Source organism: Gavia stellata, chromosome 5, assembly GCF_030936135.1.
Source record: "Gavia stellata isolate bGavSte3 chromosome 5, bGavSte3.hap2, whole genome shotgun sequence".
In the NCBI taxonomy this organism is placed as follows: domain Eukaryota; kingdom Metazoa; phylum Chordata; class Aves; order Gaviiformes; family Gaviidae; genus Gavia; species Gavia stellata.
In genome coordinates this window covers 55265751-55281045 of record NC_082598.1, presented here as the reverse complement: position 1 = coordinate 55281045, position 15295 = coordinate 55265751, and the positions used below count along the sequence as shown (strand labels likewise).

General features: G+C 41.3%; 1 protein-coding gene across 2 annotated transcripts in view; it reads right to left on the bottom strand.

Moving 5' to 3' along the window:
* Nucleotides 1–262: 262 nt before the first annotated feature.
* DAPP1 (dual adaptor of phosphotyrosine and 3-phosphoinositides 1) overlaps nucleotides 263–15295 on the bottom strand; it is a 60186-nt gene continuing 45153 nt past the window's right edge. For both annotated transcript variants that reach the window (XM_059818112.1, XM_059818113.1), the window contains exons 2-9: nucleotides 13498–13620; nucleotides 10194–10327; nucleotides 5818–5948; nucleotides 3680–3727; nucleotides 3378–3440; nucleotides 1456–1541; nucleotides 783–870; nucleotides 263–313 (exon numbers count right to left, since the gene is read on the bottom strand). In XM_059818112.1, coding sequence (XP_059674095.1) covers nucleotides 263–313; nucleotides 783–870; nucleotides 1456–1541; nucleotides 3378–3440; nucleotides 3680–3727; nucleotides 5818–5948; nucleotides 10194–10327; nucleotides 13498–13620 — 724 coding nt within the window. The remainder of the gene's footprint in view (nucleotides 314–782; nucleotides 871–1455; nucleotides 1542–3377; nucleotides 3441–3679; nucleotides 3728–5817; nucleotides 5949–10193; nucleotides 10328–13497; nucleotides 13621–15295) is intronic.

The following is a 15295-nucleotide window of genomic DNA, read 5'->3' as shown; positions in this document are numbered from 1 at the left end:
TGCACTGCAGGCGTACACCATGCGTATCAAACCGACACTGATTTTGCAACCATCTCCACATGTGACTCAACAGCCCGAGAGCACTCAGTTGAATGAATCCTTTGTGTGCGGAGCTGGATGCATGCATCTGCGAGCGGGTATTCACGCACACGCGTGCCCGCTGTGAGTAACGAGACCTGTGAAACTGTCCTCTTGTAAGCGATGCCTTCACCTTGGCAAAGAGGCAATTCCTGCCCACGGCGCGGAAGTACTGGAGGCGCAGCTAGGAGCTGAGGGTGGTGTTACGCTGCTCCAGTTGCTTCCGTATTTGTGACTAGAACAGAAGGACAATCCATTACTGTTTGTCTGCACGCATGTGGATGTGGCTGAGTATGACCAACCCAAATGCTGATATTTTTAAGCAAGTAATGCCTTCAAGCCTTTACATTGTCTTCTCATTGCTTCCTTCGTGAACCAACACATGTGGTCTGTGCTAATGCTCCATATTGTTTACCATCTACACAATGACATCCTTAAAGACGGAAGTAATTTCTTCTTCCTAATGAGTATGTGTGTTAAAAGTGCATCCCGAAAATGCGAAAGTGGGTTTGCAGGAATATATATCATGCGAGAACTATGTATTCCAGTCTAGTTGGCCTGGAAGCCAGAGTAAGTACTCCCTTCTTGCAGATACTGAGAACTATAGCACTTGGGTGCTACAATATTGGGGGGGTTTATGATGGCAGTACCAAGGGTACTGCTGCCTGAGGCGTGCTGCCATGTAACACTGCACGTCATCTTACCAGTTTCCATCGCAATATTTTAATCCACTCGTCAGCTTCTATTCCAGTTTTCGCACACAGGTAGTATGTCCTTAGTGGGAACACTAAACTGTAAGTAAACAATTAAAACTGTTTCTTAAATTGCTAGAACAGCTGGTAATTCTTCCTAAAACTGAACCCAGCTGGCCTGCACCAACAGTTGTTTAGACAGAGCAGGGCAGGGAGGCCGTGCTCCCGTTCAGTCACCAGGAGGGAGGTTAGCCAAGAAGGATTTACAGTCCTTTACAGCTCGGGGAGATGCTGCCCCAGGACTGTAAAGGACAAAAGACCCACATTTGGGCACAGAAGCGGTTACTGTGTGACCCATAGTAATGTCTGAACTGGAAGCTGGACTGTACCTAAATTCCATGGGTCTAGGTGATGATTATACATGCTTACAGAATTAGGAAAAGAAATGCCCACTACACACAGGCCTACACCCTTCCTCCTCACCAAGAAAACCTTTTGCCAGCAGTAATTCGGCAAAGCCATGCTGGACAGACAGAGGTTGGCAGACAGAAACAGACTTGTGAGTTAGAGGAAGAGCAGGGTCGCAGCTGGCAAGGGAGCTTTCAGAAGCATCCAGTGGTTACATTTCAAACTTCCCTGGCTATTCCAACCTTCCCAGAAAGGTGGAGAAAGTACAGCAACTTACCAGAAACAATTGACTCTTTCCTGGGAATAGTCAAATTGCACGGCTGAGCATTCAGTTAAGTCAAGTGCCCGAATCGGTTCTGTGGCCTTGAAAATAAAATGGTTTTAAAACAGGAACACATCAAAACAGAAGATAAGGTGAGCTCAGTTCATCCAGACCCTTACAGGCACGCTAGGTTTTTCCAGGCAGAGGTACAATAGCTGTAACACCATAAACCCAAACTAGCGAATGTAACGTCAGTGCTAACATGATATGAATTGAGCTAAATATAAAAAAACAGGACAGTCAGTTCGGATCTAGACAAACAACAGAGGAGATCTCTACTGCAGGAAAGTTTGAGCTAGATGCAGAGTGCTGAGGGTTTGGTTGATGCACTATAATGTAACTGATACAGCAGCAAATCCAGTATCACTTCCAGCTAAGATTTACAGAGACAAAGGGATGGTTATAGGTCTTATCAGGCCTAGCCAGCTGCTGGGGATTTAATTAATTCTTACGTAAGTGCTTTAAAAGGATGAAGCTGGGTAGGGAGAAATGCAGAAGCAAAGCTGAAGTAGTGCTTGTGGCAGAAGTGATGAGTAGTGTGTGTACATTTAAGTTTCTTGGGACAGGCCCAGGAGTGCTTAGGTGCAGACTGTCTGTGTATAATCGCAACCCATCTCCCTTAAGAGTTTCGTTCTCCTTAGGTGTGAGAGTTCTTTGATTTGTTTCAGCCTCACGCTGTTGAGCACCTTGGAAGAAGCAGCTGAAGGAGAACAGCTTGTTTTCTGCCCACCCTTAGCTGTTCCCGTAGTCCTTCCTCAGGTGTATAGAGGTGTCTGTTGCTTTCTCACCTTTCCTTATATTTTCCTCTGGCTCAGTAGCTGCTAGTTATATGCTACACTAGAAGAAAGCCACTTGTGCTGGGGTGTGCTAGCCAATGCTATCCCAGGGCCAGCAGCAAGTTGCTCTTCTGTAGGTATCTGCAACCCCACAGCAACAACGGGGAGTGCCAGGAGATACTGGAGCTGTGGCCCGGGAGGAGGCCATATTCCTGACAAAGACACCTTCTTGCCTGGTAAGTCATAAATGCTACTCAAACATTTGGAGCGCTGCCCTTTGAAATGTTATCCTGGAAACTTAATTCAAGTTGGCTTGAACTGAAATGAAAACTGATGGAAGGCCCCGTAAATACATAACTGTTTATAAATGGTAATGTTTGGTGAGAGAAGGCAGTTGCGTCTGCTGTTGCGTTAAAATCTGTTACATGCTTGAACTAGGGCTTGGCAGAAGTGCAGAGATAAACAGATTGGCTGTGTTTATGAAGGAACCTGAACTGGAGGTATTGTAAGGGTGGAGAAATTCTAGAGTTGTTTCTTATTTTTACTCAGTTTAAGACAGAAATGGAATGACAACTGTAAGGACACACCGTTTTTCCCAGATGCAGCAGGTTAATCTATGTCAGAGTGCTGGGAAGGAAAACACTTTTAAATGCATGGTTTTCTGTGTGTACTGTGCGACCACTTGAAATAAAAGGATGAAATCAAGGAATGCAAAATACGCTACTAGTATTTGCAGAAATATTTTAATAGCACCACTGTCTGTTAGGTTGTGTGTCAAAGCTACCCATAAAAGCTGTGTTGTGCTGGTAGCTTAAAATCCACTGAACAAAGCAACCAAAAATGCACTGTAAACAACAACTCTATCTAGTGGGTAAGACTGACAGAGCACGATAAATGTTTTCCAGCTGTAAAACTTACTGCCTTTCTCTTGTTGAAGTCATCGGCAAAACTCTGACTTTATTTGCAAGGTCTGACCCCTCTGACAGTATGGGAAGCTTTAGCTTGGGAAGGTGTGATGCAGATGTGAGAAGCCAGAGATAGGAGGAGGCTGCAGCTGCCTCTGTAGAGGTTTAAAGATTAGAACTGGTGTTTGCTACTTACTGTCTGGTCTTTGAAATACTTCAGTTCATTCCTATGCAGTGTAAACCACCTTGTCTTCCAATTCTGAAAGATCAAGAATGGATGGTAATTGTCTTGTGAGAATTTAGTGTAAGGCTTCTTAGGAAAGAAAAACCTTTAAAGCTGTTGACTTGCTCTGGTTTACAGTTGTGTTTTGTTGTTGCTCAAAACACAAATTGTTCCTCTCTGCAGGGGAATGCAGGTGGAGCTATTTCAGCTCCGCATTGTCTCTAGCTTCTGTGGGTGATTGCAGAGTGGAAGCAATGAGTAAGAGTTTTCCTTACCTTGACTATTTTGCCTTGTTTTATCAAATATCCTTCTTTTGTACCAAGCTGTGAGGTAATAAGGAAAGAGATTGGGGTTAGAGACTGAGCTCTGCTTCTATTTCCCACATCCCCCTCTTTGCTGACGTGCGGAAGATGAAGAGCAGCCTGTTCTTGGGGAAACTTCCATGGCCGCTGGCCTTGTCCTTACTCCCGTGCTCCCCTGGCGCAGCTGGATCCACCACTAGGTTAAACACAGATCTGCACTGGCTCTAAAGGCAGTCTCTTAGACCATGCCTCCCTCAGCAAGCCTCTGGCCTGCATATTCTCAACCAAATGCAGCAAAATAGTTGCAGTTACAGTTTATTTAGTGAAGTTAGATGGTAGCCTCGGTACATGTTGTAACCAGAAGCACCTGGGGTTTAGCCGACAGCGGAATTATCCACAGAAATTGCTCCTGAAATGCAAGCTGGGGGGAAAATGCTGTTTTACTTAAGCATTCTCTTCTCTCAAACAGCCACATGCTTGAGAGGAAAAACCTGTTACGTTCAATGTGCTTATTGAAAAATTATTTTTTGAACTGTTTCTCTATCGCTATGAGTGATGCTGGGACCTTATGACTTCTCAGATTCTGAAACTCTGTGTGGGGACCTAGTTGTGAGACTGCAGACCTCTGAAAACCAAATCCTTGCCAAGTTAATTACTACTTGCTTTTGAAAAAATACTGCCTTTTTATGGGTTGTATGTGGAAGTCAAGCTTCTTTGGAGGTTAAAGTGGAACTCAGCCATGAAGGGTTGGTTGTGCGACATATCAGAAGGGGTTCTTTTATCAACTTCATTAACCTGTATTAATGTAACTCTTCCTCTTTTTCTCAAAAAATATAGTATGTAATTAAAATACTTTCCTCTCCGTTCTGAGCAATACTGTTCCAGACAAACCACCTGTCTCACTTACTAGGGATTTAAAGTCTCTAATTACTGTCCAAGTGAGTCACAGATGTCAGAGCAGGTGGCCCAAATGGATATGAAGATGTTCTCTTGTTTCTCACACCAGTAAGACATAGCTTTTAACATGACACAGCTTTTTACTGTGCTCAAAATTACTAAGGCTGAAAGGGTGGAGGCTCTTCTGTCGTATCGCTCTATTTTGGGTTTAAGTCTGTGTCAGAATACAGCAAGCTGTCTTCCTGCTTTAAGACAAGGTGATTCTAAAATAATAAAATCCAAGTGTGAAAATGCCAAAAAAACCTTTTGAGTAATGCACCTATCAGGATATAGATACTCTTATTAACTTGGTTGTACTGCACTTCAGTTTGGGGTTTCCTTTTCCAAATGTGTCCCTGCCTGTCTTGCACATCTTTGAATATTTTTTTCAAAAGGTCACTTTTTAACTGACTTAGAAAGTCAGAGATGCTCTTTCCTTCCTCCCAGTTAGGAAGGAGGCTGTATATTGCTAACTGGGCAAAAGAATTCTAACAAACAAAGACAACTGCAAAAATAATAAGTAGTAATGAGTTTATGTCTGTCAAGACTACTATCTGTTTCCTGTCATCTAATCCTCATAGTCACAAAGTGAGACACAAAATGCGGAAAATCCTGTAGCTGTTACTTGATTTTGCTATTCAGTGTATTCCTCTCCTCACCTGTAGGGGGGGAGAGAGAGAGACTTCCCACTGGCTGTAAAAGATGTTTGGCAAAACAAGGGCTTACTGACAACCTGACATACGCGTTGTTGCATACAGCCTGATGAGTGTGGTCAGAAAGATGTGAGAAGTGTTGTGGTTTGTGTGGTGTGTTTCTTTTCTGTTTGTTTTGGTGTTTTTTTTTTTAAATTCCTGATAATGTTACTGCTAAGATGGCATTCTAAAAGGAAGATAACAGGAGAATGAAAACCTTTCATATATTCTTTCTTTGTATGGTCAGAACCACTTAGGTTTGCTGCAGACAGTGTTCTCCCAGGGACAGCATTGAAGGTCTTGGTGACAACAATTGTAAAAGGCTTTATTTGTCATGGGACTGTTTTGCCTTGGTCAGCAAAGACTTCCTGTATTTACAAACCCATAAAGGGATGAATTACTGGTGTTACTCCATAGCTCACTCTGGCAATCATACTAAACTCGGGCCAGGAGAAGCACCCCTCGTACCAGAACACAACTTACTGAGGGAGCATTTGGAACAAGGTCGCTTTCTGTCCTTCCCGTCTGCATTGCTGTGTGAACTCGGACGGATTCATAAATGGAAGGTTCTTCCACTTTCCGTGGGTAGGGATGCTTCAATACAATTAAGGTTCCTGGAGAGAAAAAAGAGCAGGAGTAAGTCATCTGGCAAGACAGTCTTAGAAAATAACTGGCAGTAGCTGCCTGTTTGTGGAATGGTTAACTTTAACTTTTCCTAAAATTAAAAAGGTGTAAGAGCTAATAACCTCCTCAAGATCTCTGTGACACCCCCTGTAAGCGGTTTTCCTTGGAAGGGGGCAGGACTCAGGCCACACCCACGTGAGAAAACAATCAGGTGCTATAAATGACTCTCCCATACTGATAAAACTAGAAAAGTATTTCTAACATGCATCACCTGAACAGTTTAGATTTTGTGAAGGGTATTTTCTACAAAAATCTGCCCATGCAAACTACAGAGGGGCACCTGCTGCTGGATTCACTTGCCCTGTCTCACTTCCTTGGTTCTGTTGTGGTGTTCAGAGTCCTCAATACCTTGGGCACCTGGACCTTGCCTAAATCCATTCCCTCATCCCTGTACAGTGGGAGTCAATTTGTTCTTACATCTCTGAAAACAAGAGTGAAAACCCTCTTTAATTCTTCTAAGCAGTACGTAATTAAACCCCTTCTGCAATGCATGGTAAGTGGCAAAAAATCAAGACAGCAACAGAACAGGACCATCAGACAACCCTCAAAGGCAGGTGTCTCCTGTCCTGCCTGAACCTTCTTTTCAGTCAGGGAGTAACTAGGTAATACAGAACAAGTTGCAACACAGATTTCATAGCTACAGCTGAAATGCTGACCTACACGTGACCTACACTTTCACTGCATTCATGAAGATGTGACTACAGACATTATCACACCTGTTTACATGCAACTGTGAAAAGTGTAAATATATGGTACCTTTTTAAAACCTTTAAACTTGCTAGTGCTTGCAGGGAATTACTTGCCGCATTAAATTCCCTTGCTGCACAAGAGGCTGGCTGGGTGGGTAGGCAGGATGCTAGACTAGATACGAGGTCCTAACAGTCATCCTGGTTTTGCCAACAACCCACTGCTTGCTGTGTAAATCATTTAATCTCTGAGCTTTGGATACAGGCTTACTAACAGTAAGCCCACATTACGATTGCCTCTAACTGTTTTACCATAGCTCTTTCCAATTAGTAACATTTTGATTATAGCCATTATTTGTTCTCCAAATAAGGTCTTGTTTACTTCACGTTTTCTGCAAAAGGCTACATTCTCAACAGTGAATCTATTACACTATTCACAATAGTGAAGAACCTCCTTAAAGCAGTAACTGCTACACCATCTAATCTCATTCTTTAAAAATCATGTCACAGTGTACCAAGTGCTGCTCCATTTGCATTATATGCTGATACTGTCAGCTCTTAAAGAGGAGGGATGCTAGAATTGGTAAGAACTTGGACTTGACACCTACAGGTGATTGAGTAATCCAAAAGTGAAATGAAGTTTAAAGTATATTTTGTAATGGGAAGGGCTACAAAGGGAAGTGAAAAATTGTATTTGAAGTAACCAACTGAAATCTGTTTGCAGGCACAGGGGGTGTATGCAAATGTGATATTCAACTTGCAGTAGGTGAAAAGTCAAAATCAGTTTAATTCTCTCTGGCCTTGCAGAAAAACAATGCCTTATCCTTAAAAATGAAATTGAGAACACGCCCATCACCAGTCTACAGAAACTACTCTTAAGCTGTTTTACAGAATCAGAGTACCATCACCTGTACACCATGGATAGAGAGCCCTGTTGCAGAACTGGGAGGACTAGTTTAACATTTTATACAACATTTGTTTTCTAGTAAGTTCTCCATGTTTTTTCTCCACAAAAGATACTTGTACAGAATCATCTGGTAACTATACAAAAGAACTAGTAAAAGCTGTACTGCAGCAAGATTCTTCTTGCATGTTTGTGTGTGATATCTATTTCTAAGGAAGAATGAAAATTAGTCCCATTGTTGGAAATGTTAGCTTCAAGTGACTTTGGCTTTTTTGTCTGGGTAATGACTTAAAGTTTGTATGTGTTTTCAAAATAATTTAGGTAAAAACTGATAAGCAAAGCAAATAGGTAAGAATAACATGTTGACCTTGTCAATTTGAATACAGATAAAAATACAGAAATATGATAGTGTATTGCTTTAACCTTGTTACTGAACAGATCCAGCTTGCCTGTTCAGTAAACCATCTCACAGAACACAGTAGCCCAAATTTCCTTTTAATTATCTGTAGTTCAGAAGGAAGTGTACACATTACACTGCAGAAAAACAGATGTGAGTCCATGTAGCAATTTGGAGTGGCAAATGAAGCTGTAGTAAGACAAGGTTTGTTGGGCTTGAAGCACAAGCCTGTAGCTGTCCCAGTATAAAAGAACCACTGCACTCCATGGACCAGTTCGCAGGGGTGCAGGCCTGCGTGTTCGAGTACAGATCAAAGAGTCTGGTGTGCCTCTTCAGACACAAAACTAGCTCTAGTGAGACGTAAATGGAAGATAGAATATGTAATGGTTTCCACTATCTCGTGGGTCTCTGTCTTAAAATCCTGTCCATAAGGAGGCCATGAAAAATGCTATCTTGCTTTACTCATTCCTTCCTGATCTCACAGTGTTTCTACAGAAAATTGTTTGTAAGTATAACAAGGAATAAGAAAAACTTGTCCAACTACTTTCTACTAATGTCTGAGCTAAAGGTCGCTTGCTTCTTTTCACTGAAAGGAAGTGTGGCCTAAGAAATCAGGCCCTTCTGCCAACCTGCTGTGTGACCCTGTGCTCAGCTGGTCATTCTGCCATGCTGACACTTGGCTTAGAGTGGGGTCTGATGAGCTCCTACCCCCTTTTTGGTATAAATCAGTTACGACCCAGGAGACCTTTGACACCTGTATCTGAACGGGAACATTGCCTGAGTGCTAACTCTCTCTTCCTCTCTACCGCTCTCCATGGCAAGGTAAGGTGGAAGGTTTCTTGATGCAATGTTCAAATGGCTTTTCTTATTCTGTAGCACATCCAACTTAAAGAGGTTTCACAGAGGCAGCAGAATCTGATTAGGGAGCTTTAAGGTGACAAGTGAGCCCATCATTCAGCAGTGTTGATCCTGTCCACAGAGATCATGTAACACCAATGCCTTGATTACTAATGTCTGTAACACATGCAGTGAAGGAATCGGGAAATACAAGTTTTATGACATCTGAAATCTTTACAGCATTAGGCCTGAAGGTGCATGTCTGATTTCACAGGAAAAATAGCTTACTGGCACAAAAGACACATGGAGGAACTCTGTCCGAACCACTCTTAAAAGCAATTTAAAAAGATAATGCTTTGAAAGATACAAGTGTCATATTGAGTGTACCAATGCATTTTTCTTGGGGGGGGGGGGGGGGGGAGGAAATTGCAAAGCAACTCTTGAATTTAATGCTTGAGTTAAAAGAGCGCTGGTACATACTTAGTGTGTGACATATTACAGTTATTGCATGTGCCAACCATCATTTAACTGGTCTCTTGCATAAATCATTAGTACTACTCTATGAGATATTTGCATATGCTTTCTACACAGGATACTGAAGTTTTGGCACTAACTTGTACTGACACATCTTCAACTCTTACCTTTGAAGCTAAACCTAAAACTGGCATTAGCATGATAATATGCATCTGTTTCTCCAGGGATTCTGGTCTGGTGGTGTTCAACTCACTTGTGGGAATCAAGTTTAATCTTTTGACTCTTAATTCAGGCAGCACGTTGGCTAAAGAAACCTGTGCTTTTCTCTCTCTTTGTCTTAAAAACAAGACAAATCACTGTGATGGCAGATGGCATCAGCAGGCTGATCCACTGTAGACAGAAAGGGAGAGGTAATGTAGGCCACATTCCCTAAAGGAAAGAGGAACATATCACTGTAGACTTCTTCCTTAGCGCTAAACAATTGGAAGTCCCTTTTCCATTTATTCTTATTGGGGGATTTCAACTTCACAGATGAACATTTATTTCCTCACTAAACACCCTGCTTTGGTTTTGCCCTTTTTGAGAAGGTTCTATTCCTCCCAGTACATGCGTATTTTGAAATGCTTCCTTCTCTCTCTGAGAAATCAAAAGGAACTCATGTCCCTGGTTAGCAAAAACCCAGTAAGCTTACATGTAGCTTGTCTTTAGAGTACTTGAAAGAATTTTTGAAGAGGAACATGTTAGATAATTGAGGGTAATAAAAACGTGAATTTCTGAAGAGGAACACTTCAGCAGTAGATCTATTTGATAACACATCGGAGGCTCCTTTTACTTAGATCTGTGTGAAGCATGACTACAAACATACAGCTTTCCTTACCTGTTTCGCTTCCAATTAAAGGCTGATTTGCAAAATGCGTGACTAATTCCTTCAAGCTAGAAAATTCATTAAAACCAAATTTGAATGAAGTTCCTGTATGTTCAACATGGAAGTGTTTCACAGAATCTTTTCCCCTAAAATAAAAAAGGAAAATTTGTCAAGGCATAAATGCCAAAGGCATTTGGCATGTACAACCCTTAAACAGCAGTTTCCACTACAGGAAATCTGGCCCAGATCACAGGCTGACAATCACTGTCCTAGCAGTAATACTACTGCCATTACTGTCCCTCGCTAATACTCAATGCATCTGAGACTCAGATTTAAGAAAAATCTAATTGCTGCTTTACAGATACGAGATGATGAAACCCTAAAAAGGCCAAGTAAGTTAATTTAACTCTTGTGGCAATCAGTAAAAAGACTCATAAATGAGGTTTCCAGCCTTCTGTCTAAGCAGGATGATATCCCTTCACCTACCAGGCTTTAGTCTTGATGGTGTACCTATATTACTTGGTATATGTCTTACTTTTCTGTTAAGATTCCGTTCTCATTGAAAATGTCTTCTGTTTCTCCTTCAACAATAGGCTGCCTCCTTTTTTCACCAAAACAGGGATTTAATAACCTAGCTTTAGATACTTAAGACTTTAGAATTTGTCTGCTTTCTCTCTGTACTCAGATGAATGGTTCCTCTATGGTGGGCACTGTCAAACATGAACCAGGGTCCTTTGTCAGTCGGGGAAGTATCAGGATTTGTTTATGAAAGCTGATGGTATTTAGAGAACTGTGCAAGGCCTCGCTTCCTGGACGGGCAATTATTTTGACTTCAGAAGACAGGGAAGCACTTATTGCAAGTATCTCTCCTGTGGAAAAAGTTACTTCTGCTAATGTTACTAGTATCCAAAATAGTTCAGAGGAACTTTGTCTCAGGAAAAATGTACATAGAAAATATACTGAAAATATGGTGAAGAAAGGGATTTATAGCGTCTTTAACATTGTTTACTGTCACTTCCACAGGAGACCATAATTTCAAACAGGTATTTAAGCAAATATTTATCTTTGAACAGTACTCGTGATATTGTAGAACATGCCTCTATTGACCTCCCACATGTTTTGCACTGCAGTCAGCTGAGACACAATGCATGCAAGCCAAGTGCAGATGCCCTACAACAGCAAAGAGCTGCTGTGACTCAGCTGCAACGACAGGGTTTTCATCTTTTCGTTTCATTTCACAAGAAATATAATGCTGCAATGAGAGCAACTTCTACTCTACTTCCTAGTTTCTTTTTAAAGTTGGCTAATTTAGCTGGGGGAGGGGATTTCAGGTAATGTGTGATCTCTCTTCTTACAGCTGTCAATAAAAGCCTCAAGGGATGTCTAAGCATTGTTTCCTTTCAGAACAGACTATAATAATGACTGAAGTTCCTTGTGAGGCAGAGGCAGAAAGTAAAGCAAAAGCTATGGAAGACATTTTAGGAGAGAAGGAAAATGACAACTAGAATTACTAAAGTTATCCTTTCTACAAAAATGTATCAGAACAAAATTGAATTACTTATTCTAAAATTAAGTCAATATTAGTCAAAAAATGGAAAGGAAAACTTAAACAGTAGAAAATTATTAAAACACTTTAAAATCAAAATCAGCATTTCAAGGGAGCTGCACCACCAAAAAAACTAATGTAACAGAATAAAAGATCAAACTCCAGACCGGGATATTCAGTTCAGATGGTAATGCAGTAAGTAGCTCTTGTTCCTACATGGAGAGCTGAACAAGAGATTGGAACCAGCCTGAAGTAGACTCTTCTAGGCCTTCTAAGGCTAGCATTTGATAAAGCAGTAAATTATTTTCATTAACTAACACTTCAGCTTGTTTCCTATTAAAAGAACAACTATTTAAATTTTATTTTATTACAGTAAGTTGTTTCCTGAATGCCCTTTAAAACTAGCTTCAAGATATATTTGGTTTTTTAAAATTGTCTGAGGTAGATTACCTCAAATAATGTTTAGTTACATTTTAAAGTCAAAAAATATTAACCAGCAGGACAATGATTCATTTTAAATTACTTTTTTAAAGGAAGGCTATTACTTATAAATGCTACTGTTCTTTTTCCCAAGACTTGCACTCAATTCAGTCATTGCTACTCCGAACGCTCATTTTGTAACATCACCTTCAGATCTGTTGGGCACCCCCAAGCTCCTTGTATAAATGTCTGTCTATAGCAGTAATAATTTCAGCAGTGTATGTATAGGCCCAGTTGCTCCTGGGTCTTCTGTCAGAGATGAGTGAAGCAATTAACATTTGCCTTTTATACCTCTGGGGAACAGGTTATGTGCAAATTGCACTTTCCTCAGTTTCCAAGCGACTACACTTCCAAATTACAACAGCTCCTGGTACTGAATACACAGAAAGTCACTGCGATTCAACTGGGCTGTGGTCACTAACTGTTCAGAGGCTCAGTTTGAGGCAGAAATGAGCTTGAATGCACTAGCTTAAAATTTCACTGTAGAGGCTTAATATATCATACAGTTGCCAAAGGCTAAGAACGTATTTAGGGTTGGTTACCTCCAGTCAGCTGACATGCAGGGACTACCTTATGTGTCTAATGCACACATCTTTCATGTTGCCTCTCTAAAATATTGTGGCTTCTCTCCTTCTGGGGAGATTCTTTAAATGTGATTCAGTAGCGAAGAACCCAGGCCAGGCTACCTGTGCTCTGTATTGGCTGTGTCCTGAACTGATGTAAATTGCTGTAATTGACTTCAAGAGCCTGACCTCTGTCACTTGCGAAATATTGTTCAACTCAGCCGTGTGTTACTGGCTAAGACTGAGTCTTAGCCTAAAGCGGAGGAGTAAAACCACCCAGTCAAACACTGGATTGTCCCTCAGAGAGGACGGTTCCTATACAGTGATCCAGAAACTGGTGAAGTTAGCGCCTATTAGCTGGTATATTTACTAATATCCTCATCGTAAAACTTTTCTACTCCCATCAGCTGTTTCTTAAACTCCCGTAACTGCCATACAGACTTTTATCATGCAGACTGAAAATCTACGGCCAATCCACGCAATGATGTTTTCATAGTTTGGAAAAATGAGAGCAGTTTTCAAATCAAATCCAATTTTTTTTTCTAACAAAATGTCATTCAGCAGGATTACACCATTAGGAATATATATTAAAATAGTTCAAACCCTAGGAAAAAATCTGCAGGCCATCTCAATGCATGAGACATGCAAACAAACATGGGAGTAAGTGAAGACTTTAAAACTGCTAGCTGTGCGGCATTAGATAAATTCACTTCTGTCCATACTCTACCTTACGGAGAGGGAGTACAAATCTTCCCTTTCATTACTCTTCCTCAAGAGATAGCTTCCATCCTGCCCATTGGAAAGCAGCAGCGCTTCTGCTGCATGTCGGGTAAGATTATCATGGTACCACCTAGAAAGACACAAGATGTTAAAGCGTCATTGACTCAGCTCTTAACTGACAGCTTCTGCTGCGTTATGGAGCCGAGTTAGAGAAAGAGGAAGGACTGTGACTAACGCTGCTACAACTTTCAGTTACCATCCTTCTCAGAGGCACACACAGGTTACACAGAAGTGTGCCCCTTTCAGCAGCCTCCTTTTGACACACTCAGAAAACTATTTATTTTTTGTTAACTACAAAGTTGCGTACAAACAGCTGACAGTTTGCTGAATCTAAAAAACCCTGCAAATTCTACTTGCATGAGCAACAAATTACCCAGGTCTGTGTTGATAAGGTGAAAGCCATTTTGGGGGATATGCAGAATCCTTTGTCTGTTTTCAGAATCTGTACTTCCTGACATATCTACATGCTTTGGTACACTTCCTCTTTTGGGGCAAACAGGCAACACTTAAAACTCCTCCCAAACTCTGTGTTTCCTGCAACTCAATTCATCTGTACTGCTAAAATCTGCAATTAAACACATTTGCCTAAGCTTAAAATTTTCATTTGAAGCATAACCTTTTTGGAAGAAGGAACAGAGGAAGGGACCAAAATTAACTGACAGAATTTGAAGTGAAAATTTAGGAAATCCCGCCATTGCTGCCACTCAGCCATATATGGTCTGAGCAATGCAGGAAAACATCGAAACACCTGCTTCATTTAACTTCAGTTAAAACTAACTTCATTAATTTTTTTCATATGAAAAATTTCACAAGGAATCCACAGAAAAAAAATCCTGCAGAGAAGATCACGAAATGTTGTTTATGTCTTCATGTCCATCCAGAATGATTCACGATAGAAACACATGATTTTTTTTCAATAGAAAAGGATCTCATTAGAAAAGGTCCTGCGACCGAACACAAAAAAGAGCTGCAGCTATAAAAGGCTGGAGTGCCAATCCTGTAAGACACACTGTGTGCAGATATTAATGAGAGTTAGACACACACACACCAGAACATCTGGTGCAGAAGGAGGGGGGGATACTGCACCCAGGGCACAGCTCTGCAGGGAGCAAGCTTCTCCCCTTGTCCGTACGCGGAGTGGTGCCAAGTCTCCTTCCCCTTCCTTAAAACTGTGTGTGCCTGTAGTACTGGGGTCAAAGTCTATTACTGTTTCAGCCAGAGAAATACAGTTGGACTGAATGCCGAGGTGTGATCACAGCACTTTCCGGCATTTGTATCACGGCAGTCTTCAAACTGAAATGAGGTGTAATTGTATACTCTTTCTCCTTATCTTCTCCTTATCTGTTCATCGCAAGTTGTCACTAAACTTGGCATCTCGCGCAAAGTTTTAACTCTGAATTTAGATGGCTGCCTATTTGAAAGGCCAGCTGGCTGACAAATTGCTTTATGAGAGACTCCAGACCATTAACCCTGTGGAAGACAAGATCCATGTGAAACTCAATACAGGCAGGGTATTGCTGCTTTGGCTCTAGAACGTGCTCTGTGGACCATCTACATGGTAGAATAAAATAATGAATATTTAAAGATCAAAGTGTCATCCTGTGAAGCACCTGTCAGCCAAAATCCGCTTTGGGATTAACTGCCCAAGTAAGTAACAGTCAAAGGTCAGATCTGTCCTGATGCAATGAGGACCATATCAGCATGCGCGCTTGGCCGGACCTACACCTGAGAAGACAACACTGTTT